A 23,646-nucleotide genomic window follows, 5' to 3' on the forward strand; every position below is an offset into this window, starting at 1 on the left:
CGAAGAGGCTCCCTGCAGCTTTCTCAGCTCTTTGTGCCCGTGTAGCAGCTGGGCAAAATCTGGTCTCACAATAGTGTGTCTGTATTGACACCACCAAATCCAGTCCTAGTGGGACTAGGGAAACACCATCCAACTGAAGGTCAGGCTTTGAATTATAATGGTGCCCTCCAGTCTCTAGATATCTGAATCAGCTGCTTCCCCTTCGCTCTGAGCACTGTAGCTAATGTTTCTTTACCCCATTTAAAGTCTAATTACCTTTAGGGAAGAGGATTTCTGTGATTCTTTCAGAAAAGTGAAACTTTTGCCTACGCAAGAATGAAAAAGACAGCATATCCACCTGGCAAAAAAGTCAGGCAATCAAAAGTCTTCAGTTTGCCTTCATTGCAGGAGACCTGATGAAAACTTCTTGTGAACACAGCTGTGCAAGTGAAGGTCTCTGATTATTTCCTGGTACCCTGTTAACACATTTGATTCTCTTCTCTAGCCCATGAACGAGCGAGTACCAAACCCATGGTAACACTCAACAGATTTAATGACAGATGTTTCAAGTGACCAGTAGAAGGGTATAGGAGCCTTACCCAGATCTGAGATGTGGACACAAAGGTGAGAGGCAGAGAGTCACAATGGTGGTCTTGGTGGGAGGGGCAGGGACGGTCCTTTTCCATTTTGGGCCTTTTATGGTTAACTCAAAGCCTTTCTTTCATTGGAACCAAGTGTTGTCATAATTTTTACCGCATTAATCTCTAGAGTTCAAATCCCTTTTTTAACATGACACTTTGGATGTGACATGACAAGTGTTAATATTCATTATTCTACAAAGCTATAAATATCCTGAGGTATAGCAGCTCACTGCAAAGGACAAGACCAAAATTATTTCCTCAGCCCTGTGCTTGCATTCAGATCTGCATCACAGATACTGTTTTTCACTTACTGAAATGCTTCTCTTGCACTTATTTTGGCACTAAAATTGACTCACGTACTTTGATTTTAATGGATACTTGTAAAGTTAAATTAAAATACTCAGTCAAACTTTCCAGTTCACAGTAGGCAACTTGCACACACACATTGACATGCAGCCTATACATCATTATCCTGTTGCAGTGCATGAAGAAAAGCAGTCATTTCAGAAGCTGTTGGAGTTTCCCTACTGAATTTTTCCTACAGATGTTTTTTCTAGCAAGATCTTACTTGCAAAGTGTTTTCCCATCAGAGGCTTGCCAGGTTTTTGGGGCAATGCTGAACAAAGGTCTTACCACCTTTGTAACACTAAACAGTATTTAGTCTCTTTCATAAACTTGATAGCCTGTAAATCTGAGATGGTCCACACCCTCTGCATTCCTGTGTCACATACTAACAGCCTCTTCTTTAATTACAAGGTGTGGCATTTCTGGACAAGAGACAGCTAATCCTCCAGACGTATGTTATTTACATTTACCCTAGAATTTCTCCTTTATGCAAAGCTTTGGCTCTAAAACTACCAAGGTTAAACCACTCTGACAAAACCTCTCGCTCATGGCCATACTTTGATGCCATTTTTAATAGTCTAGTTTACTAATGATTAAGTAGAAGTGTTCTGAACATTAAGGATGCAGATCTAAAAGCTGGGAGGTATTTGGATCCAAGTCTGGTTCATGTTGGTATCTGTTTCAAAACGCAACCATCTGCAAAACTTCAACAGCAGCCCAAGTTAACATGTTACTTTAAACCATGCTCAGCTGCAGCTGTCTTGATGAATCGTTAATTAGGAAGAAAAAACAGCAAAGCTCTGCGTTTCTCAGGTAAAACACAGTCAGAAGAGAGGCGTTGAACAGGTATTTGGTGCTTTCGGTGGCTGCAGGTGGGACAGCAGCGCTGCCCAGGTGCGAGCACAGCCTCTGGAGCTGTGGCACAGCTTGGCCGTGGCTGCTCAGGACCAGGGAGGGCCCTTCCCACAGCAGGGCCGACACTCCTCCTGGGCCCTTTCCTCACCCCCATCCCAGTCTGTCACCCACAGTGCTTCCCACATCCCACAGCTTCAGGAAATCCAACGTGCCTCAGTCCCTGCCTTCCTCCAGGCACACGTGCCTCCTCCCTGCCTTCCCCTGAATACTTCTGTTCAAGAGCTTCTCTCTTGCTGCCATTTTTTGCACCCCTGGCAAAATAAAACATCCTCCCTTCCTCGCCCTCAGACCTGGGAAACACCCACTGACTGTTGGGGCTACAACTGACCGGAAGCCAGAGGGGGGGACTGACTTGTTGTGACCTCTGAAGGACAAGGATTTCCCACCCTGGCCATGCACACAGTTGATAAAGATCCCCCTCAAACATCCCTCTGCCCCCAGCGGGCCCATCCCAGGGTACCGCTGAACTCCACACACGCCACAGATGGTGGCACCTCAGGGAAAGTGTGCGAGGAAAATTATAAGGTGCCCTGCAGGCACCCAGGTGCGAGAAGGAGGTGGCACAGGTGCCAAAGCAGAGATTCCTCTGTGGAGACACCCATGCAGCACTGCAGGTCATGGAGAGCACCCACACCAGAGCAAGGGAATGAGGAAGAATGTGTACCTGAGAGGAACTGTTCTAGACTGACCACAACTCTCATTTCTCATTCCCTGCACCACCTTATGAGGAAAGAGGCAGAGAAGTTGGGAGCGAAGTTACACCTGTGAAAAATGAAGGGGAGAAGGTGCTGGTTTGTCTTATTTTTTTTTCCTCACTATCCAATATATTGTAATAGATTATCAATTAATTGTCCCCAGGTCAAGTCTGCTATGCCTATAACAGTAACTGGTAAGTGATACTCCTGCTTCTATCTTGCCCCATTAGTTTTTCTAAGCTTATTTCCTCACACTGACCTGTTGAGGAGGGGAGCAAGAGGATGGCTGGATGGGCAGCTGGCCATGGTCAGCCCACTGCAATCATACACTGGACCAACAGCAGGAGAGACAGGAGTAAGGATGGGAACAGTTACCCTGACATTGCAGCCTGGACCTGGTGCTCATGCTGCTTCCTGATGAATTGGGCCATTATCAGAGGATTGCCCTGGACACAGAGCCCCACTTCAACATGTGCTCATCATGAGGTTGAATTTGTGGGTTTGGAAGTTAGTTAGCTGGCAAGAGGAAGGCTATCCCTGCCTCCTACCCAGAGACAGCCTTCTTAAATAAGACAGGATATTTCCCGAAGCATTTCAGGAAACATCCACTGAAGAGAAGGATCATTAAAAAAAAAACAGGAATGGCAGAGACCAGTAAGATACAGTATAATTGCAAAGATTGTATAAAGGCATCCCTTTTTGGGATGTACAAAATATTGTGATGGGTTTTAGCTCACAACTTTTTCTAGCCCTTGTATCTGTAGGCAGATGCAGCACTACTGCACTAATACACTCCCCTTTCTACCTAGGACTCCTTCAGCCTGACTTCCAATTCCACTGCTTAAGAATGCCAGGCAAGCACGCAAACTGTCTCTGCTCTGTGGCTGTACACAGCAGAAAATGTAATAACAGAAAAAGGAGAAATGCCAAAGGAAGATCATCTCTGGACATAGCCCGTGCAAAATGCAACTTGCCATAACACAGCCCCAAAAGGCACTACTCACAAGATACCCTGGCATGTTACAGCATCCACCCAGCTTGTATAAAAGCTGTTTTATTGCTGATCTCAGTTTACTCTATTCCCAGGCATAACTGAATTGTGGGGTATTTTATGGGTCATCTGACCTCCCCACTAAGCGTTCTGGGCTATGATTAAGGCTCAGTAAGGCAAAATGCTTCCTTTTTTTTTTTTAATCTTCTATTTTTGCAGAGTTGCTTTCTTGCCTTTTATCAGATGATCTGCAGAAGCTGCCAAACAGCATGCAAACATCTACTGAAGCAGTCCATGGATAACAAACTGCTTATTCATCCTCCTGGAGCCACCAACAATGAGTGAGGGGCTGGGGAATATGGACAGTATTACCAGCACTGCACTGTCTCAAAACACAGCTGCCTCAGCTCCCCCTGGTTTCCCCTTTGCACCCAAAATGCAAAATTGGCAAGAAAATGAACCCACACGCAAAACCCACTTGAAAACTCCACAAAATTTCTGGGTGAAAACAAAACCATCTGAACTCAAAATTACTGTCTTTCCAAGCAAAACTGCTTCCTTCCTGTTCCTCCAGCTTCTCCTGCTTCCCATGCTTGACCACAGTGAAAAATCCCATGAGAAGCTCATCTGTTCATACCCAGGAACTGCTCATGTTACTAATGTGCATAATGTGGATGCAAAAAATCATCAGGACATTAGTACATTGTTAAACCATATCCTCTCATATCCACTGTGGGGAGCACAAAGTGTCAACTTTTTATGGAAAAATCTGGCTTCTTTCATCTGTCCTGCATGGAGTGAACATGGAATGCTAAGTTTGCAAGGGAAGTCAGAGTTTTGCAATTTGTTTGTCGGGACCCTCTGGTAATGTTTCAGGGAAAAGGGAAGTTTTAATAAAAATGTTCAGAAAGTTTTGGTTAAGAGCAGGGCAGGCCTCTTTGCTGCTGTGGCTACATAAGGACCAGTGCATGCATATGGAAAAGCACTATCTGGGAGAAGATCAGTTTAAAGAAAACCAAAGGAAGAGTGATGTGAAGCTGGTGGTGAAATAAATGAGGGAAATGGAAACTCTAATGAGAAGTTACTTGTCCATGACTGAAGTCAGAGAAGGAAGGCAACAAATTTCAGAGAAATACATTTCAATTCATGACCCAGTTCCATGACCCAGTACATTTCTCTTCCCCCTCTGTGTCCTTTCAGTCCACTGTTGGTAGCCCTTTTGCCATCACCACATTCTCCAATTTACAGGAAACCTCCAGCAGTGAGCCTTTGATTAGGAGGAGCAGCAGTGCTACTTTACACCTGGTCCACAGCTGAGGAAGAACAACAGGGCACAGCTCATCTGACAGTTCATTGCTTGGGAACCCATGAGCCCAAAACTTACTCTTATTTCTGGGATATTCTAAAAGTTTACAACCAGCAGGGTGATGTAGAAGTAATTCCAGAAGTAATTGTTGAGAAAGTCTACATAGTACCACAGGGTTGCTTACAGATCCATAATCATCTTTCAGAGTGACAAAACCAAATTTGCGGATCACAGATGCCCCTGCCTCCTCAATTCTTTGCAGGTCACAAATCAGAGCAGCATTTCCTGTAGCTCCAAATGGTTTGAACTCCCTTCTGGCCACCTCTATCTTCATTGCACCCAAGATCCAATCTCTGCATTTGAAGTGGTAGGGAAAAGATGTGAGGGGAAAAAAAGCATAAGGAAAAAAACAGCCTCCGTTCACACCCTTATACTCAAATGTCCAAAGCTCTTTCTAACTGCTAGCTGCTGTCACTGCTCTGAGAAAAGCACCCATCTGATTCACTATCTGTATTTCTTGGCAGCATCTATTACAATGGCACAAGACAGAAACAAAGAAGCTGTGTTTCATATCCGCCCATTGTAGAGACATAAAATTTGGACCTAGGTCCAAATTTCTGCCTGCAAAATTATGGCTCCAAGCCCACTGGCTAGTGTAATTTTGGATTAAAAACTCCTATATTTGTCCTCTTCTAGATAGTATAAAATTTTCACTTGTTACATAGAGGCTTAACAAATGTTCTGAGCAAAGATTTCACAATGAATATGTGATGATTAACTGTAGGATCACAGAGATTAAAGATGGGAAAGAACTATTAGATCATAGCAGCCCTATGGCAGTTGCAGAATTGTTCGCTGTAGTGCCTCTCTTCCAGCACCTTGTTCAGGCTAGTTGAGTGGCTCAAGTAAAGGCTCTCCCGGGTTTTTTCTGGAGGCTGTTCCACACTTTAGCAGATCTTGCTGATATTTACTTAATTTCATCTTGCTCCATTCTATAGTCAAGGGCCATCTTAAATAGTCCTCTTTCCCATGTGTCTTTGTGTTGCTGTTTTCCACCCTTACATCACTTCATAAATTCACATGTGTTTTTCTGTTTTCATCTCCCAAGATCAAGAACAGCAGAGACTAAATAGCACACTTCCATGTATGCTATGCCCTCTCCAACATTTGTTAAACCAATCTAGTCTTTCTTTGAGAGATGACATGAATTTCTGCTGTTTGACTCAGCATGTCATTTCTCCAGAGGACCCACCAATTAATGAAATATAAATTACAAGAAAGGCTTTCTTGAGATACTCGTCTTTGACAGCTTAGTACAACAGGAGATAGATGCAGACTCAACCTGAGGCTGCATGAAGTCTTCAGGTCAGTTCCAGCTCTGACTTGGATCCCTGAGGTTTTTACCCTGCATTCCCAGCTTAGGCATAAAGCACCACAGCTGGTGCTGATGAAAGGAAATTTGATTTGGTCATAATGTACAAAGTAGCACACAGTCTTTAACTCCAACAGACCCAGGCCGGGAAAAATGTGTTCCTCTCTTGAAGTCACACTAATGGAAGATTTTATGCTGGATCAGGATCAAACACTACAAGGTAGACATTGTCTAATCCAGAGAAGGATGTGGCTGAACAAATGCCAGAGTGAACAGTCCTAATGACCCTTGAGTTAAGGAGCCCAGAGACAAGACAGAACACGGCCAGCGCTCCAGGAAACAGCCCAGCACAGAATGTGTGCACACATGTGCATGTTCTCCAAGAAGCTACACCCAGCCTCCCTCCGGCACAGCAAACACAGCCTCCCACTGCCTGCGGGCAGGCGGCTTTGCAGAGGTTTCAGGTTCCCACTCGGAGCAAATGACAGTGTAGCAGCTACACACACAGCTTTGACTCCAAAAGCCATCACAGATGTGACTGCCTGGTGTTGATCCCAGCACTTCTGAATTTTCTGAATTCCCTGCTTACTGAAGGGTGAAATTAGACTCAGGCTCACAACTTCCAGTTTGTGGAAAGCAGCTCGGGGCAGGTAGCGGAGGGTATGGTGCACAGAGAGTAAAAGACGATGGTTGTGGGTGCAGAGAAATCCATTACAGCAACACAGACTTTGTTGTAGTAAAGTTCAGACTGGGAATTTGCATATGGAAATTCTTTATGAAGGTACTCTCATTAACAACCTCAATTGCACTCTTAAGAGATTACAGCAGTTAGGGAGAGGTAAATGAGCTCTGTCAAAACAGGAACAGCTCTAAGTGATTCCCCCAAAGCAGGATCAGGGCATGCACCGTGGCAGACTTCCCCCATATATTGGCACTGGCTAAGCAAATTATGGAGGTGTTTCTCTTCTGCTTCAAAGCAGAAAGTCTGGCAGCAGTTCTTGTCCAACGATGTGGAGTCTGAAAGAATTTGAGTCAAAGCAGTGTTGATGCAAAGCAAAATAAAAAAGAAAGTGTTAGGCTGTATTTCAGACACCACAAATCATCTCCATTTCCCAGGTTCCAAGGCATGGTGGATGCTCCTTAACAGCCCCTATGCACTAGAGAGAATTTAGGATGAGTAGAACCAGGGGCAGGAGGGCTGATGCATGGGGTCATCTGCAACAGAGGGCTATGCCAAAGATGCATCTTCCTGTCAGAGCAGCCAGCTTTGGATGCTGGGTAGCTGCAGCTCTGGGACCCTTCTCCAGACAACCATATGAGAGCTACAAAGCAGCTGTTTCTTCCCCAGTCAGTCTCATTCAAACATAAGCAGATCTTTGAAGCAGAATCTTCATGTCTCGGACAAGTCAGATCCCAGGAAAAATGGACAGTCAGAGAAGTCCACTTAGCCACACATGGGGCTGGGCACAGAGGTCCTTCATTGTGTACAGGCTTAGCAATCACCAAGCAGTTCCAAATATTTGCCAAGCCTTGGAGGTGCAAGAAGATGCATGCAAATATGCTTACCATAAAGTCCACATACAAAACTCTCTGGTTTTTCTAATCTCCTGTTTCTCAAGGAAGGTTTTTCATGCCTTACAGACCTCTGCAGTACTGGTCTGAAGGAAGTACAGTGGGTCTGGCAAGCATCAAGGGTTTATAGCACTGCAGCCAACTGTTTTCACTGACCTCAAAAACTTTTCAATCCTGCTCAATTTCTGTTTCTTCAGTTAACCTCTGCAAGGAGGAGGAAATAACTACATGGGTGTCCCGGTGTGGTATGTGGCCCAGCAGATCTCCTCTGACAAGCCTTGCCCAAACAGTCTGTCCCTGTGCCAGGTTACTGATATCACTGGAGGTATACAGGCCCTCCTCTGCTCAGTCTGACATGATCCATGCTTTGCTTAACTTGACCACACTTCTTATGAAAGAGCAAAGCTAGGATAAGAGAAGTCATAGACCCCGTTTTTCCATCTGAGTGCTGTGAGCTGTAGGAAATGGGCACTGTAGATGGATGTGGCTGATGAAGTTACGTGGTTGTTATAGAAAGGAGCAACAGAGTTTCTGAAGTGCTAGAAATAGGCTGAGAGGAAACTGTTCTGGTGGTTTCTCTACAACATTCAGAGTAACTACCATTGCAGAGCCTAGGAAAGACTTTTCTCATGTGGGACACACTGCATTTATCATGGGCAAAGAAGACTGTCCCAGGGTCTGTGGCTGTACACTGTGAGAACAGAACTAAAGCCCTATGGCTCCCACACCTGCCAGGAGCTTAGCTGAGATTCTTGTTTTTTCAACTTTTTCTTTTTAACATTTCATCAGTGCTTATGTGTGGTGTTTTATGCTCTCAGGTTGCAAAGAAGCAGTCTCTGCTTAAAAAAATACAAAATAAAGCCAACAAAAAAAACCAACAATACCAAAAACCCCACAACCTCACCCAAAAAACCCAAACCAAACAGTGCTGAATTTTTTCCCCTGAAATGGATGAATGCAAAGTATCACCCAATGACACTCCCTACCACTGAATCCATCAGCACCCTTTGTGTTTCCATGGACATATTTTCCTTATAAAATCCAGTTCTGTCTTCTCTGCTGCTATGTAAAGGCTCAAACAAATGTCAGAAAACTGACTGACAGACTGTAGAGGCAAAGCAGAGAACCTGATTGTGTTCAGGGCTGTCAAGTGCACCAAGTAAACAAAAGAATAGATCTGCGTCATTTTTTCTCACCAGTCTCTTTCAACTACAACTCTTATTTTCGACATTGCTTGTGAAGGAAAGCACAACACAATGTCAGTGTGGTTTAAATGTAACAAGTCTCATTAGTTTTGACAAATTTGTTTCTCTGATAAATTTTACTTTCACAATTACAACCATAAAGCCTGAACAACATTTTGTCCTTAGTAACTTTTTTTTGCTTCCTAAACTACCACAACCTTTTAAGAATCATCAAGTGCTATTGCAGTGCTCTGGTCTTGTCCTTAAAGCCTATCTCTGGCTCTTCCCTCGAGTTACCTCAGGTAGAGGCACAGCAACCTCTCCATCTCATGCACAACCAGGACAGAACACTAGGATCTTCCAGGGTCTTTGCTCAATTTGCATCTCCTTGCTTGATGAGTCATTTTAAATACATATATCTGGGTACAGATACAAGTACCTGGGTAGAGTACCTTCGGGTTTTACAGAAATCGCTACCACTACGGATGGAGCTTTCAGCTCCCTGCTGCAACACAGGCTGCCTGCCAGGCTGACAGAGCCACCCTCCTAGGAGAGGATTTACTCCGCCCTGCCAGGGATTCTCAATCCAAAGGAGCAAGAGAAAGAGTTGCATATGAAGGTTAGATTTTAAATCCCTCTTCCTGACAGCATGATGCAGCTGCGTGCTGCAAGCACGTCTGACAGATATTGGACCCAGGGGAGGATCAGCTCTGAAAAACCTTCCCTGGGAAATTTCTGCTCCTCTTACTTACTCCATTCTCTGCATTTCTTCTAACTCCCAGGACGGATAATTTTCCTCAGCAAAAGAAACAGTCAAAATGGGGGGAAAAAATGGAGGAGAAAAATATGCTGCAGTGAGTGGGCAGCTGGGCAGGCATGGTGCATGCAAGGTTATTTCCCAATGAGCCAGGGAATGAACCGTGGGTTTTGCAAATGCCTCTACCGTGGGGCAGCAACAGACACATGGGACAGATTTGCTGTGAGCAAGACAGGAGGAGAGGGCACAACACCTGGAGGCTCGCAGGGGAGAGGCACTGGACAGGTAAAAGGAGCTTTCAGCAGGGTTTGCAACCTCTTGTGCAACTCAATCCATACGGATCGCCAGCGCTCCCACAGCACGGCTTTGCTGTTTGCCAGCAGTGAAAACAGAGCAAAGCACAAGGTACTTGCACCCTCAGCCTTCTCCTTGGTAACCCGCTGCTCTGGGCTCACGGCCACTCAGGCCAGCAGCTCCTGCATGACAGAACTCCCCAGCATCCCCCCTGGAACCTTCCAGCATCCCCCTCAGAACCTTCCAGCATCCCCCTCGGAACCTTCCAGCATCCCCCTCGGAACCTTCCAGCATCCCCCTCAGAACCTTCCAGCCCACCGGCCGGGGAGAAGAGCTCCTGGCCACGCGTTCCGGACAGCTATACCCAAAACACTGAGGGCGCTCTACATGCGCACTTAAAATATTCAAATTATCTTCACTTTAAAGCTCGAGGTCCTTTTCCGTATGTGTTTTTCCATTTCTACCCCGAATTCAGATTTATGCAGCACGTAACCGAACGTGTGAAGGTATGCGAAGGCTCCAAATGCACAATGCAATACTATAATATAGCTCTTTGTGATGCTAATTATTTCTTCCCAGCTGCTCCTGCAATGAGAGCCAGCCCGACCCATCAAAGGGGAACAAAACCTCCAGGCAAGCTCTCTGTCGCAAGGTCCCCTTACCTCTGTGCTCAAGGGGCTGCAACTATTCTGGCACCGGTAAACCAAGCCGAGAGGTAAAATAAAACAATTTAATATTGCAGCTCTGCTGTTGCCGGGAACATGAGCTAGGAAATAAAAAGTGATACCCTCTTGACAGTCAGGTTGCTATGATTTACATTTTTCTCTCAGGTACCATCCCCCTCCACATGTATCTTCTCAGCACTTCTGTGCAAAGGGGAAAAATGAGGCAGTGTGGGAAAACATCCAGTCAAAGCTCAGAAGATCTGCTGAGGTTCTGATTTTGGCACCCACCAGGGTCAGGCTGTGTGATCATGAAGGATTTTTAGTGCATGGGTGTCAGATTCATGACAGCCAGAAAATTCTGAGGTTGCATTCTATAAATTAAAATTAGGTTCCCAAACAACAGCAAATTTTAAAAAAAATTTTATTCTTTTAATTGTGAATAGAGGAAACCTATCAGGCGGGTTGCCTTTCCATTATTTATTATGATATTCAGTTAAAAGACAGTTTGTCATGTCCCTGTGCTTCTAGAGCCTAGAAATATGGATACTGATAGCATATGGAAATATTCAAAGGGGAAAAAGGAGCTTTGGCAGCTGGAAGGGTACTACTGGGGTCCATCAGCAGCTTGAGAGGCTCAGAGGATCACTGGGAATGGAGGGCAAGCTTGAAAGCTGAATACCTTATTTATAATGGTCACCGGTGAAATACCTCAAAAGCTGACATTACACTGTCATCCTTAAGCCTCAGTATTAGCAAACAGGCGCTTCCAATGGGTGGATAAATTCATACAATGAAAATCCTTGTCTCAGCCTGCATGCAGAGTAAGGAAAGTGATCTGACAGTAGCTTATGCCCTACTCATATTTTAAGATTTTCTTCATGCCTGTGATGCCTTTACAGGTTATTTTAAAGTTTCAGTATTGTAGCAATCTTTCAATGGAGATACAGGATTGCATTAACACTGTGTGCCTTACTTCTTTCAGAAACGACAAAATGAGATTTGTCATCATGCCAGTTAGTCTGCTGGTAAGCCAGAAACCAATCTGTTACACAGAGGAAGGGGTCAAAGAAGGAATAATACATATTCAGCCTCCACAGGTAAAACATAGGCTGCTCAAGATTTAACAATTAGTCAAATTTTATTTTCAGGATAATGCTAATTACAGTATTAACAGTAATTGGGAAATGCAGGTGGCTTTAGCAATACTTGTTGAGACTCACAGAAGATAAGTTTGAAGAAAACAATGCTAAAAGTACATTATACTTAGTATGTAGCAACACTTAGATTTATGTTCACTGTCTGATGGTTTGTAAGAAAGATAAAGGACAACTGCATTTTGAGCCAAACACACACTAGTATACTTAAAGAAATAAATGGCCCCTTGGCAGCCGTATCACTAAGAGGATGAGGAGTCAGGTTAGCAGGACCTACTCATAGACCAAAGTACAGAGGATTTTGCCCTGAAAAAGTAAAGGATGGAGTGGAAAAAAATAATTACAAGGCCTTTTAGCATTTACGAAGGAGCACAGATTTTACACATATACTGAGGGACACAAACCATTTTGGAGTCTGAGAATAAAACTGGATTTGAAAACAATCTGCTGCATAACTTCAACTCCCACCAGCAGAGGTTTTTCCATACTAAAGGGGCAAATACAGGCTAGCAGTCCCACAAAATGTGGTGTGGAAGAGAGGGATTGTCATTCAAAACTTATTCTGATTAAGAAAATGAGGAAAAGGGAAAAGACAAAACCAACAATAACCAAAGATGTGGGTGGTTAGCTTATAGGACCAGGTACAATTTCTCCAGAAATCAACAGCACAGCATCATCTCATGCCAGCTAAGGGTCTCATTACCCATCACCCAGCTGCAAAAATCTCTGAAATATCAGCCAGCAAACTGCTAGAGACCATTGGTACTAGTCATAGTTCATGAGGGAAAATACTGTATTAGAAATATAAGGCAGTGAGGGGATGGTAGAAGGATGTTATGGGCTCCCTCTGAGCTTACTGAGTGCAACTGTGGCAGCTACAGACCAGTACCAGTGAGGAGAAAAGACCACCAGCTACTGACAGCCCATCATCCTCCTCTGCAAGGACCTGAGCCTCTAGTTGTTTCAGGAGGCAGACACAGACCACCATACAGAAGAATAAGCCTAGTGGGGTATTCCACAGGGAAAGCAGCACTGCAGGAGGTAGCTGGAAATGGACTGACCTTGAGCACACAGACCAGGTTCTGCTGCAATCCTAATATGACAGAATAAATGCTCTCCACAGTAAACTGGAGAGTGATGCTGAATTAATTGAGAATTACTAGCTATAAAGGATGAGTTACTTTTCAAATTCAGCATCTCTCTGCTTTGGGGTTTTTGGGGTTCTCCGCTCACCCATACTTCTGAGTGTACACAGACCACCCATCTGTGGCTCCTCCTCACACAGCCTATATTCCTCAGCAAGGGGAACTTAACAATAAAAGAAGGTAAAACATTTGCCTACCTGGCCTTTCAGCCGGAGCTGGTGAAAAAAGCTTCGCATACTCTGCACCACTTCTGCAAAGCCAAGGAAGTGAAACTCCACTTTCCCTAAGTTGTACTCCCTTCCTGGCAGTGATTTAAAGACTAGAGAGAGCAACAATAGGCCAACTACAGCTCCAAAGTCAATTGCCTTCACATGTTTACTGCCCTGGTTAGTTTTATCTAACCTTCCACACCTGACCCAAGGCTCCTTGGAAAGCCTCTGACCTGGCATAGTAAACTTGGTCTGGTCTTAGAGTCACAGCTGCTTTGCATGACGCTGTTCAAATCCCAGAGAGTGAAGGTCTCCCCCTAAGACCCCTGAGCCCCAGGGCTGGTTCATGTTCAGCCCCCAGAGTGAACTGGCTGGCTGGGTACTCCTCATCTTAGCAGCCTTAAGCTGAGCAGGACTAGCTGCTGCAAAGGCAACTCGGCACCCAGCCACGGCTGTGTTTACATTAGAGAAAATGGACCTCACAGAGACAGTTTGCAAACACCACAAGACGAACTTTTGTAAACTCCCTTGGTTTAGTCATCTTTCCCCATCTGTCAGAGAAGTTTAAGTGAGATTGAAAAAACACAGGAAATTACTGTGTATTCCAAGTAGTTGTGACTGAGCGGCTTGGCTGTTACATGGGATGTGGAAGATTCGCATCTCCTAACATTTCCAGCAGGATCCTTTGAAACACTTTCCTGGCTACGATATTTTAACAGGCTCTGCACACCCTGCCAGGAAAAGCCTCTGGGGTGCTTCGTGCAGCTGTAGAAAAGCTCATACCAGTACTGAGGAGCTCAAATGGTGACCTCCAGAAAGCGAGGGCAGCCCCTGTGTTAGAGGTTGCAAAGCAAGGGATGGACAATGTAAAAGGTCAGGTCCCTTTGGGAGGCCTCCATGTGAGAGTTACATCCACTGAATACACCACCAGATGAAATCCTTTACCTCACAGCAGTTTAAACCTTTCCCTTTCCCAAACCTGACTCATTTGGTTTTTGTTTCTTTTGTGATAAAACTTAAGAAACTTATTTTGTCAAGGTTCCTGGTGTGAGTAAGCAGCCACTGCACTTGCTACACCTCTAGCTCAAGAAGGCAATGAAAGGACACAGGTCAAATGCAGGCTAGAAATCACCCTCACCTCTTTGCTTCAGCCATAACTCTCTAATCACCAGATCACTCTGTAGTGGCAATCTGAGCTACAGGCAGCTGGAAAAGCCATTTAGGTATCGGGGGTCACAACTGGCATGAGGCTCCAGAGGGACCACAGAGCAGCCACCGGGTCACTTTGTTTAAATACAGCTCTAGCTCGTGCTGTGGCTCTGAACCAGCTCCCTGCTTCCCCTGCACAAACCCGAAGGGTGGTGGCTCACACTGTAGCACCCTGGCAGTGTGTCACGGTCATCGTGATGGTAGGGCACAAAAGGACAGATGGTAGATGAGGGGTGTAAAAGGAGGATGGAGGGCATGCAGGAAGATGAAATGTGAAAAAAGTCTCTGACACAATTTTGCTTAGGGGCGTAACACCTTGAGGACTGAAAGAAGCACTTCATTTTTGTGGCTCAGGCTGTGGCTGTTTTCCCTGCAGAACCAGCTGCTCTGCTGGCACTGCACATCACTGCCAGCTGAGGCTGTCTGGGTGCTGAGGATGCTTCCATACCCATGTTAAGCTGTTTCAACAGATTGGCTAATACAGTTAAAATAGTAAGATTTTACCAAAAGTAGTGAGTATATATGAAGCACAATGGCATTATGCCACGTGCTTTGAAAAAGAAACACGATTTTTTAAACCCAAATGAATTGTGCATTTCCAAGTGAAATGTATTACCTGGATCCTGAAGATAAAATGACACTTCTGTTCCTAGTGACAGCAAAATTGATGTGACAACAGAAACGTTTTTTTCTGTTGCTGTTTGGCATGTGCTGAAAAGCACAGTACTTCATAGTCATACACTCTATGAGCAAAGTGTCTTATGATAGAGAGAAAACCAATATTCCTAGAGAGAAGTTCTTCTGTCCAGTTCTTCCTGGCAGGTAGGCCAGGATCAGGGTGAGGAGCATTCATTTAGCAATTATGTGGGGGACATATGGACGAAAGGCATTAGTATAATCTTGTAAAAGAACTATTTCTTGAAAATTTTTGATACTAGCTAAATGTCTTTAGCACTAGAGTGTGCAGTGGGGAAAAGGCCTATCAGGCTTACAGTCTTCACATGCCATAAATCAAATTGAATCTAAGTCCATTCAGTCTAGCCCAGGATGGAGATCCTATCAAGGTCTTTTCTGGGAATGGGACAAGGGTGTTTCCACCTCCCTTTTCTAATGTGAAATATCTCTGTCTCTTGTGAGGCCATCAGGATAACTCAGTGGACTCCTGACTCCAATACATCTACTTTCAGTATTTGCTATTATTTTGTGAGGCAAGGTCCAGAGAAAGGCATAAAAGGCCACTTATCTGTAGGCCAACTTTCATCTGATGGCATTTCCTCCCTTACAAACCCTGATGACAGTAAAATTGTCCAGAGCTGTAACAGATTAATTTCCAGATTAACCTGTTAATCTTTAGTCTCTAGAACTAAAGAAACCATTATAGAGTCCAGAGTAGACAAAGATCTGCTGATCCACCACTTCAGCTTGTGTAAATTCAAGCGAGAAGCCTCTGCGATAGGTTATGTGTGCAGGCTTGTTCTGGAAGACCAAGGAGCCCTTTAGGGTCAAAAAGCTTCCAGGCCCCCCCAAAAGTGTTAGCTGATTTGTGGTTTGGGCAGCATTTGGCCAGGTGTTTTCCTTGGCTGTATGTGCAAGCCTACAGAGAATCTGTTGCTTCTCAGTGCACCTTCAGACTGTCCTAAATGCTCCTGAATCCCTGGCTGTGAGCTCCTCACAGAGCCAGCCTGAAGTGCAGAGCCAGCTGCTGTGCAATCTCTAGAGCATGAAGCAGCTTGATTAAACGGTGTTTTCTTTGGTGAGGGGAGGGAACATGGGGGAAAGGATCCAGTAGCCATTGGAGATGTAAAATTAAAATGAATTTTGGTCATTTTAATAAATATATATCAAGGAAATTTCACTTTACTACAACAACACGTTAGTATACAAGCATCTAATAGTTAAGCTTAAAACATCAAGCGTTTATCAAATATTGGAAAAGAGCAGACATTACTAGACTATCTGGATATAACACAAGAAAAGTCAGGTTTTTTAAAAAATTGGTCCTTCTGGACAAATGTCTAAATGATGATCCTACTCATACACTGTATGAATGAGATCTATATTTAATATTATTATTATTAATAAAAAAGCTCCTGTCTTGGAGAAATCAGGTGGGACTTGTACTTTCTTTATTTGTCATTTTTCACAATGATAACCCTTACAAACTTACCAGCTTAAACTCACCTGACTTCATAAAGGTTATCACTGATTTATATCCTGTTGTGTTTGTGTTCACCTTGGCTGGGGTTAGCTTTTTCCTGTGACCACTGGGCATTATGAAAAAAATTACAGTTTGCAAATGTATTTTGCTACCCAAAATAACCAATGCCCAGGACTCCTCCAGCTGAACCCATGAAACCCAAAGCAGGAGATCTCAGACCCAGAGACCTGTCTGACTCCAGTGCCAAGTCTGGGGCTGTGTCCCCAGGGGACACTCATGCCCTGCACTGAGCTGGCTGCTTCCCCAGCACAGAGGTGATTTTCACCCTTTGGGCAAGAAGCAGGAGGAGATACCACTTGAGTGCAAGATGCTGTGGGAACAGGCAGCTATTTATGAGTCAGCTGTGGCCTGGATGTGGCTATTTTGCTGAGCACATCCTGCCAGTTGTTATGGGGGCTGTGGGAATTAATTAATTTAGTGAATCTAAGACTCACTCTTGGTCCAACCCCAACTCATGTCCTCTGGGCATATTACACAGAACACTTTTGCAACCAATCTACCTAGGGATGACTAAATGTTGTCCTCAGCCACTGAAATCTCCAAAATGTTCTTTTTTAAAATTAAACCCCTTACATTCATTCAGATAAAACTGTGTTTATCGCCACATTATTAATTAACATTGTGCTTTTTGCCTTCTTGTCTTTTTTTAAATCAACGGCAAAATTCATAGAAAACTCCCGCATGCTTTTGCAATCTAAAATAGAGAAATTATGTGAAACAGAATAAAGTATAAAACATGCCACTGGGTCATGAACTTCATTATACGAAGAAGAAAAAAAAAGAGCCCCAGCAACAGACAGTTGCCATAGAAACACTCAAGCATCGAATGCTTGTTTACAAGAGACATCTCTCTATTGTTTCTTAAATCCCTTCCTAAGGATGGCAAATCAAAAAGCAATTGAGCATCAAAAAGGAAGAACAGAGATGTTTGAATAGGAAGTTGAACTCAGTACTTCAAAGGTTAAAGGTTTCTAATAATATTGATCCACCCTGTGGGTTTCTTTTTTAATCTCTGTTTAGGCTAAATCCCTGCTGTATCAGATTCATACTTAATTTTCACACTGGCAAAAATTAAGACAAAAAGTAAGGCACCAAAAAAAAAACCTGCCCTGTGTAACAACAAACCTCATTAGTTATTACAGCTGAGGTGAAAACATGCAAGTACTTGAGCTGCATGTTTGATTCTGATTAAAATTCCATAAACAGGTTATTTCTTTATGCTATGTCCTATTTTGTCAGTTGAACAAGACGCTGAATACAGGAATTCAAGAGTATCACTACAAAACGTAAGGATGGTTTATTCCCAATCCATGAAGACAGTCCTTTGTCAGAATGAATACTGAGTTACAAGGAGCATTATCATCCTTGCTGGTAGCATCAATTTGTTTACCAGACTTCTAATTCCTTGGTAAACATAATGGAGGTTCTTCTTAATTAATGGCAGACTTCTTGGGGGCGGGGATATGTAAAACGATATGTTTTCCCCATCTGGCTGATTGGCATTTTCAGCAACGAAAGCTCCACCATAGCTGCACAGACTACAGTGCTCAGCAAGAATGCAACTGTGTTCTTTCTGAAGTCTCCACATGTATAAAAAGCTGCTGATGCGGATAGCAGAGACACTTTACGCAATCTGATCTCCACTCTACACGTCACGTTTGTGGCATGATTGTACCATTCGTAGAAAACTAGAAAAAATCCGTTCAAAATAAAAATTTGATAAGAGAAGGAACATGCTGTGCATGCTTCAATAGAGCAAGAAAGATGCCTCATATTTTACTTCCTTTGTTGCAGCAGATTTTATTACTTGGTAAAGATTCCTTTTTCCTTAAGGATTTTTTCCAAGATTCACTTATGTTGCTCTTGTCATTACATCCAGTCTCAAAATAGTCATAAAATTTGCCTTTACATTCAAGAGCATGGGTGCCTCTTACAGGTTCACAGTTTAGGGCGATGCTTTCTCTCTCAGGTTCATTACTTCCATTCTTGTCATTAAATTTTGCCTTTTCCTGATTACTGTGAGACCTGCCATTAGTGATGAATATTTCATTAGCAGGTATCTGGTCATCATTTCTGTAAGAAGGTGCGCTGCCAACTTCATAATCCACCTGCTGGGAACAGCTCGGCAAAGAGATGGGAGGGGAGGAGGGGGAGGAGGAGGAGGAAGAGGAATTACTTTCTGTACTAGCATTAACAGAGTAGGGTAGATTTAAATAGTGACTGCCACATTCTTGATAGAAGCAGCACATGTGGAGCTTCTCGTACTCCTCCTTTGCCATGCGAAGGCGTTTTCTGTACGGACAGTCCTGAGGCACAAACCACTCCTGTGGGGAGGTGCCATTGAAGGAGCAGGTGGAGAAGCACCAGTTGTTCTGCATGATGATCTCTCCGTGGATTCTCTTCATGAGATTGTTGATGAGGACGGATCTACGCAGGTAGACTTCAGGATCATCAATGAATTTCAGCTTTTCCAAAGACATGTAGAGAATATGGGCCCGCTCCTCAAACACGGAGATTGTCTGAAAATGCAAAAAACACATGATATGGAACTGAAGGCAGCCAGTTTTGTTCCAGAAAAGGAGAAAGGAAATGAAGCAAAGTATTCTCTCTGTGTCACTACTATTCTATTCTTTTTCTGAGGCATCTAAAACTGTTTTTTTTTTTCATTTTGCACATCCTTGTAACCAGGGACCTGCTTTTTCTCTTCCACAGCATACCCCCGTCTTTAGGGGTAAGCAGCTGAAGGAGGTAAATCGCTGAGCATTACACCACAGAGGCAATTGCAGGGCAGAAAGCCAAGGTGGGAGAGTGAAATCCAGATGCACACATCTGGCTCTTTAATTACATTTGGGATTAGAACATAAAATTGTTGTGCAGTTTTGCTCCAGTGATGGCTAGGGGGGCCTTTTGTTGCAAATGGACCCAATTCCATCATCCCCTGTGGGGCTTCTGCAAAGCCCTGAAGCCAAGCAAGAGTCCTTCCTGCAGCACCGAGATTTGCAAGAAGAGGCAGCCAGCAGCCATTGCTTCACACAGTAAAGTGTTGGAGCATTTCATCTGCTGCCAGTGGAAGAGGCCCTCCAGCGAGGAGGTCTCCATTTGCCAGGCTCTTACACTGATCTTGTGCACAGAAGTGCATGCAGGGAGGGAGGCTGGGAGAAACCCATCTCAAAGCATCCCAGCATCTGGAGAGCAGCTGTTGGCCTGTGTACTACGCCCTGTGCTCTACAGGACCGGTGGGAATGCAGATAGGCAGGGATAAGGTCAGGAAACGAAGAGAGGATAGGGATTTGCAGAAATCCTGGCTCTACGCCCACAGATTTGTTCTCCCTTCCCTGGTCCTTCCAGGACTCCCTTCTCAGCACTGGCAGCACGAGCAGGTTACTGCCCCTGGGAGGCCCCAGATTCTGCACTGTAATCGCTACCCTGGGAATCAAAATAAGAGAGGGGGCAACACATGCTACTGTAAGCACTAGTAACTAATTTTCATTTTTAGTAAGAATTTGGTTTGCGTAGGAGGAGAGCAGCACAGCACAAAGAGAAACTGCTCTAAATCCCCCCATCTGTGGCTTGATCATTCTTCCCTTTCCCACATGGTTACAGCATTTTTGCAGAGTGGAAGTCGTAGCTATGAGGACTGAAAGAGCTTAAAGCACAGCTGCTTTTCACATCCATTCAGCTCTCCTCAGCCCTCTAGCTCTTTCCACAGCCTGGTCATGTCTGTGAGGCTTAGAAGCAGCACAGTGCCTCATAAAAACAAAAATTGGCCATAATTTCATATGAGTTCACAGCTGAAGCTCTTTGTTAGAGAGAGTAATTTTCTATAATAAATGACTCATTTTAAATTATATTAAGCCTATAGGTTCATTTGCGTCCTTTGTACCTGATGCAACAACAGTCAGTGAAGCCATAAAAGCCTGGAGCAAACCAGTAAGCCTTGAACTGGGATTCTCCTGGAGATATGTACTGGAGGGACACCAGTAAGAACAAGCTATCAAAGGATTTCTTATACATGTTTGCCAGCAGCCCTCTGGAGAGAAGCCCCAGGCCCTACCATCTTATCCTCTATGGGACAAGTAATCTTAGAACATATCTCTTTACTGGGTGGCAGAGGTATAAACATGTAAGAAATTCAAGGAAACCTGGTGTGCATCCTCCCTCTGCCAGAGCTCAGTGCTGCAAAGAAGAAAATGTATTTGGGCTCAATGGAAGAAATTGGTGACCCAGAGTTTCTGACACGTTACACCTCTGCAAACAACAGCATAAAACAGTGGCTGGGTCTAGCTTACTAATACCTCTACAACTGCATCTTATTGCTGTTAGAAGAGGCTAAATAACTATTCCTCCTGCCCCTCTTTGTAAGGAAATTAATCACTGATACAAAAATCCAGCAATCTTATAAAAAAAAAAAAAAAAAAAACTGGCTGAAAACTGGGAGAGTGAAGTAATATGTGTGAGACACTCACTAACCAAATCACTTTTTTCAACACCCTTGGTGCTGTTTATTCACTGTCCTGGCAGGAAACCAGACATCTTCTGAAATTAACAACGGGACAATTTTTCACCTCTCTGGTCCAGGTACTTATTTCCAGACAACTCTATTTGTAGCTGAAAATTTCTTCAGCTACTCTAAGGTATTTGGGAACTGAGCTCAGCATTAATGCTTGCTTCTCCTCCACAGAAATCTCTCCCTCATTGCCAAGAGAACATGGGTAGCACTGGAATTCCATGGGCCAGGTAGGATTCAATAAGGTAAGGATGGTGTCTCAAGGCATGAGCTATCCTTAAGCATTTCACCCCAGGCATTCAGTTCCACACAGAACTGAGCCCTTAATGAAAGGGAGCATAAAATCTCGCAGAAATAGTCAGATTTCAATTTATGTATTCACCGGCCTGGGAAACGTTTGCTCTAATCTCTCCCCTGGCAACTTTCACTAAAAATATTCTTTCATTTACTAATCTGTTCTTTGGGAGTTATTAGCTTTTTAATAAACATGATTAAATACTGAGGGAACTTGTACTTGCTTTCCAAGCCATTCTGGTTTTTTAGAGGATCAGTGACCAGTGTGGGATGTATGGAACCTCTCACTATTTTCCCCTCTGGAAAGGAAGTGGGAAATCTTTTACTTATGTTCTGCCTTTCTGTTGTTTAAATGTTGTTACAGATCTGTTTCTGTAAGCAAGACGTGAACTAGCTAAGAACAAAATAATCTGAAGAAAAAAGTTATTCTCAGCATTTCCTTTGCAGTTATTATTGCAGAAACGCCTTTGCTTATTTTGCAATTGATGACAATACAACAATAAATGTGAAGAAGTGACAACTGTTTGTTTCTGAGCAAACAGCTGGATCATTCTCCTAATTTCAGCAGAGTATTTCAGCCTTCTGGAAATGGGTCAATCGAGTGTTACTAAGCATCTGAAACTCAGAGTAAAAATAATGACTATGAGAAAACATACTTTATGTGAACAGCTGCTGAGTGGCGGATGAAAATCCTCTTCTTCCACATATTTCCTTTTAAAGTATGTGATCTTGGATGTCGTTACAGGATTTGAAATTCCCCTGTAATGTGATCCTGTGGGTAATAAATCAGATATGACAAATGACATGCGGTTTGCCGGAGGTTCTCCAAACAAAATACTTTTCATTTCCCTTCGCGCTACAGGAGAACGCCGCCGCATATTTTCGCATCGATCGGCGGCGATCAGCAATAAACCCTCTCCCGCCAGGCGCAGGACCCGCGGCCGGTGCGAGCGGCGGCGCGGGGAGCCGGGGCCGCCGCAGGGCGCTCGGTGCCGGACAACTGCGCCGCGACAGCGCCCGGCGGCCCCGCGCACCTGCGGCCCCGCGGGAGACCCCCGCCCTCCGCCCTCCGCCCGCCCCGCTCCGCGGACAGCCCCTGGTGCCGGGGCCGCCCGGTGCCCCCGCGGCGGTGCCGTGCCTACCTGCGGCGGGGGCCCCGGGGGCCGGCGGGCTTGGGGCCGCGGCCGGCGGGGCTGCGGGGCCGGGGCGGCCGCAGCAGGGCGGCTCCCAGAGGGCGCGGTAGGCGGCGAGGTCGGCGGCTCCCTCGGCGGCGATGGGGCGGCCCAGCCGCTGCATGGGCAGCACCAGGGTCATCGCGGGCGCCGGCACCTGGAAGCGAAGCAGCGCGGTGAGCGCCCGCCGCCCTCACCTGCCCCCCGCCCCGCCGCGTTCCGCCCCCCGCGGCCCCCAGCAGCCAGACCTCCGCGCACACGTATATGAAAAACATACGCGTATCGACCTCACATAGACACGCGTTTAGGGTTTTTTCCCCTCCCTCCTTACGGCAGGAGAAAGAGCGGAGCCCTCTCCCACAAAGGGCGCGGGGTCCCCGGCACCGGGAGTTGGTGCGCGCCGCCCCCGGCCCCGCTCCCGCCGCCCCCGGCCGCGCTCCGCTCCCCCCGCCGCCCCTTCCCGGCCCCGGCGGCGCTCACACACCGGCTCGGATCCGCTCACTGCCTTCCCATTTCCTCCCGGCGGCGGTGGCACGGCGCGCTCGGCACCGGCGGGGTGCGAGTCTGCCTGTCTGGGTGCGTGTGTCTGCGGTGCGTGTGTGTGCGAGAGAGAGCGCGCCCAGCAGTCCGGGATCGCCTTCCTTTCTTCTTTCTTCCCTCCCAAACGATACAGACAGCGGAGACTTAGGTAGTTGTTTCCACTAGCCCCGATCGGACTGAACTGGATCTGCCTCCAGTCAAAACACTGCGAGACTAAAGACAGAAAATTGGCTCCGGTTTCACGCCGTGAGTTGCGGTCCCACCGGAGCCAAGCACAACATCGGCGGAGCGGGCGGAATATTAAGCAGGAGCGGGGACTCCGGGGCCAGCGCCGGGCTGCGAGCTGCCTCCTGCCGCGCCAGCGGGCGGGAGGGGAGGGGAGCAGGGGGGGAAGGCGGCAAACTTTCTGCGAGGAGCGAGGGATGAGTTCATAGTCACCTACTTCTTGGCAGAGGAGCGCGGAACAATGCGCCCAGACACGG

General features: G+C 45.4%; 1 protein-coding gene and 1 long non-coding RNA gene across 2 annotated transcripts in view; both read right to left on the reverse strand.

The window, feature by feature from the left end:
• Positions 1 to 10,855, reverse strand: part of LOC144245987 (uncharacterized) — a 39,886-nt gene extending 29,031 nt beyond the window's left edge. The window contains exon 1 of the long non-coding RNA XR_013339576.1: positions 10,714 to 10,855. This is a non-coding gene — a long non-coding RNA (uncharacterized LOC144245987). The remainder of the gene's footprint in view (positions 1 to 10,713) is intronic.
• A 5,389-nt stretch (positions 10,856 to 16,244) lies between these two features.
• Positions 16,245 to 23,188, reverse strand: SERTAD4 (SERTA domain containing 4). Its single transcript, XM_021547575.3, has 4 exons — positions 23,109 to 23,188; positions 22,595 to 22,781; positions 22,109 to 22,224; positions 16,245 to 19,170 (listed from the first exon to the last, which is right to left on the reverse strand). The coding sequence occupies exons 2-4, from the start codon at positions 22,764 to 22,766 to the stop codon at positions 18,421 to 18,423; spliced, it is 1,038 nt and encodes a 345-aa protein (XP_021403250.1). The 5' UTR covers positions 22,767 to 22,781; positions 23,109 to 23,188; the 3' UTR covers positions 16,245 to 18,420.
• Between the last annotated feature and the right edge of the window lie 458 nt (positions 23,189 to 23,646).

This window comes from Lonchura striata, chromosome 3 (assembly GCF_046129695.1).
Source record: "Lonchura striata isolate bLonStr1 chromosome 3, bLonStr1.mat, whole genome shotgun sequence".
Classification (NCBI taxonomy): Eukaryota; Metazoa; Chordata; class Aves; order Passeriformes; family Estrildidae; genus Lonchura; species Lonchura striata.

Excerpts from the sequence above, each read along its gene's own strand:
- SERTAD4 (XM_021547575.3), bottom strand. The coding sequence starts at position 22,766 with ATGACCCTGGTGCTGCCCATGCAGCGGCTGGGCCGCCCCATCGCCGCC. Across the intron at positions 22,225-22,594 it reads CCCCGGGGCCCCCGCCGCAG|GATCACATTACAGGGGAATT; the intron begins GTAGGCACGGCA and ends TATTACCCACAG. Across the intron at positions 19,171-22,108 it reads TCAGCAGCTGTTCACATAAA|ACAATCTCCGTGTTTGAGGA; the intron begins GTATGTTTTCTC and ends TTGCATTTTCAG.